General features: G+C 32.5%; 1 protein-coding gene across 1 annotated transcript; it reads left to right on the top strand.

The window, feature by feature from the left end:
• Positions 1 to 321: 321 nt before the first annotated feature.
• LOC143233541 (meiosis-specific nuclear structural protein 1-like) lies at positions 322 to 2,199 on the top strand. The gene has a single exon (XM_076469872.1). It carries the CDS (start codon positions 453 to 455, stop codon positions 1,242 to 1,244), a length of 792 nt encoding a protein of 263 aa, XP_076325987.1. The 5' UTR covers positions 322 to 452; the 3' UTR covers positions 1,245 to 2,199.
• The last annotated feature ends 1,023 nt before the right edge of the window (positions 2,200 to 3,222 follow it).

The following is a 3,222-nucleotide window of genomic DNA, read 5'->3' on the forward strand; positions in this document are numbered from 1 at the left end:
ACAAATGGTAGAAGAACAGAGAAAGAAAGAAGAAGCAGTTGCTTGTGAACTAGAAAGACAGCGTAAGAATGCTATCAAAGAAGAAAAGCTTCACAAACAAATTTGTCTGAACAGTTTAGAATTAAGAGAACTTGAATCCAAACTAAGAGAAGCATATGTGAGTAAAGAAAGAGCTCTTCAGTTAGCTGAAAAAGAAGTCGAAAAAGCTATTCAGAAAGGTGAAAAAGAATGGTGGTCTAAAGAGCTAGAAAAAATCAATGAAGATATTGAAATGAGGGAAAAAGAAAAACAAGTTAAAGAATTTGAGATGAAAATTCAGTACCAAAAGCAACTAGATGATCAAATTAAAGAACAAGAAAAGAAAAAGGAGGCTGCCTATCTGGAATATATGCATGAAAAATTTATGATAGATCAAATTGTTGCAAAGATAATGGAAGAAGACCAAAAAAGAAATGGAAGAAAGGATTCATAAGCAACAAAAAGAAAAAGTATTTCTTGAGGAATTTAAAAAGTCGAGGCAGGAATTGGAACAGAAGGAAAAGCAAAGGTGTGAAAAAGAGAACCAAGAGATAAGAGAATATCTGGCATACCAAAACATTCGTAAAGAAGAGCAGGAAGAGGAAAAACGGTTGAAAAATGAAAAACACGAGAGACTTCAGCAGCAACTACAAGCTATTTTGGAGAAGCAGAAACAGGAACGTGAAGAGTTGGAAACATTGCGGTTAGAGCTTGATGTTGCAGAAAAGGAAGAGGAGCAAAGAAGAAGAGATGAAGAAGAGATAGAAACTAAGCTTCGACACCGTGTTGAATGGAAAAACATTCATGAAGAAGAATTAGAGTTAAAGGCAAAAAAACGAGATGCAGAAAAGATAGAAGAGGAATGCTATAGAAAGGCTATGCTACAAAAGTATGCAGACGAGGACAGAATTGAGCAACTGACAAAAGAAAAGCGTCGATTAAAACAACTGGAACACAGAAAGGAAGTTGAAAGACTCATAGAAGAAAGGCGAGTTCGACGTCTTGCAGAAGCAGAAAGAGAGAAGGATGAAGAAAAACGACAAAAAGAAATGGAACAACAACGCAAAGAAATAATTGAAGAAGAAAGACAGCGTCTGCTTAAAGAGCATGCAGAGAAACTTCTTGGCTACCTTCCCAAAGGTGTAATAAGAAGTAAAGAAGACCTAGAAAAATTAGGAAGTGTACTTCAAGAATATTATTCCCAAAAGTACGTTGAAAACGACTGAATAAAATTGATATGAATTATTAAGTTTTTGGTTATGAGTGAAACATCTTAAATTCATAATTTGGACTGGAGTTTCTGGTGTAATGAATTTTATGATGTTAGTTGTAATTAATAAGAGGATGTTTGTGATATCTGCCCTTAGTGGCACAGCAGTATGTTTACAAACTTACAACTTTAAAACCTGGTTTTGATACCTGTAGTGGGAAAAGCACAGCACTTTATGTAGCGTTGTACTTAATTAAAAAACAACAACATATATATGTATATATATTTCATTTAACACGTTATGAATCGTTCAGAATAAAACATACATATAACTCAGATAAACAAGTTTTTATTTACTTCTAAATTGGAAAATTTTTTGCAGTAATATATTGTAAGCTTTAATTACAATTTTTACCGCTTTTCACGCTTACCAAAATCTAATTTACATATAAATTTTCAAAATGCACTGTCACGTACATTATTGTAGTATGTGGTTTTTCGGAAATTATATATTTTGAGTTTGTTGCTGTTTTAACCAGATAGTGTAGTGACACTGAACAGAATGAAAATAACGTATTCCTTAATTATCATATAAACTTTACTTTGAAATTTTAGTATAAAATAAAATATCAATGAATTTTTAACGGAGCCTTACAGTAGATGACATTTTTAAATATAGTTTTATAATACGGACTTTTCTAATAAAAGAACTAGGTAGTTAAAACTTAAAAATATTGATAATTTGTACTAAAATTATCACAAAAGACTTTATGATTGTACCAGATTTACTACATTAAAATTGTATGTTATTTTGTTGTTATTTTCTCAACATAAAGATACATAACTAATAATATCCTAGTAACTCACAAAAAGATAAAAAGACCGGAATTTTTTATTCCCGAAAAATATCTGATGATCCGACAGTACTGTAACAGCTCAGCGGTAATTCTGACGGCTCACACTATTAAAAACTGGGTTTCGATACTCCTTGTGAGTACGATACAAATAGCCCGTCATGTAGCTATTTGCTCAACAAACACTGTACCGTGACGCATTGCTGTAGAAAGAAACTTTTGAGTGGTAAGATCATTGCCACAGTTAAAAACGTGGTACACGATGCGTGAAGAGCATGTCATTTCTAGGGGGTCGGGGGAGAAAAGTTTTGAAATTTTAATGCTATGAGATTGAATGTTGATCTGTTCTAACTACAAATATTGCATACACACAATGTAATGTATTGAATATAAAGAAACATTTTTCAATAAATAAGTATCAGAAAGTGGTCAGACCATAACCTGACTGGCTTTGTTGTTTCCTACAGCCATGTAACGATTAAGCTTTCGTTGCAGAGGTATAATATGCCTTTTCAGAGATAAATATCTATACAGTAAGGCTGCTAGACGATGGATATCCAAATGACAACATTTTAAAGAAGGCAGACAATCTTTAAAGACCTCGTGCAGGACAACAACAGAAACACACCTGATCTAGAGCAACGCCATCACCTTCAAAGTAAAAATATATGGTTACAAAGGGAAAGAAAGGACAATATTCGACCCAAGAAGTAATTGTAATGATATGAGCAACTTCTGGTACCATTAACGAATTAGTAAACAAGGAATTAAAGTTTTTCTAAGACCACAAATTTCTAGCTATAGGGCTATTTTGATGAGAATTGTTTAAGAAATAAATATTTATTTTTACCATACATTGGTCAAACCCCCTGAAACAATGCCATTGAACTTTTGTACATTTTAAAATATTAGGTTGAGGAATAATTCGTGAGCCTTTTTAAATAATTTCATTCAAGCATTACATGCAAGACTATACAATACTTCAATGCATGAACACATTACACCCAAAACATTTATTATGATATTTTATTTCATGTAATACCTAGGTATATAGTATGCATTGTTTTAAACGAAATTGCAAGAAATTAAATGCGAAAAGCAGATGGTGTCGAAAATGCTCGATTTTGTCCACTTCACATT

This window comes from Tachypleus tridentatus, chromosome 12, assembly GCF_004210375.1.
Source record: "Tachypleus tridentatus isolate NWPU-2018 chromosome 12, ASM421037v1, whole genome shotgun sequence".
Classification (NCBI taxonomy): domain Eukaryota; kingdom Metazoa; phylum Arthropoda; class Merostomata; order Xiphosura; family Limulidae; genus Tachypleus; species Tachypleus tridentatus.

Coding starts and splice junctions, on each gene's coding strand:
- LOC143233541 (XM_076469872.1), top strand. CDS start 453: ATGGAAGAAAGGATTCATAAGCAACAAAAAGAAAAAGTATTTCTTGAG.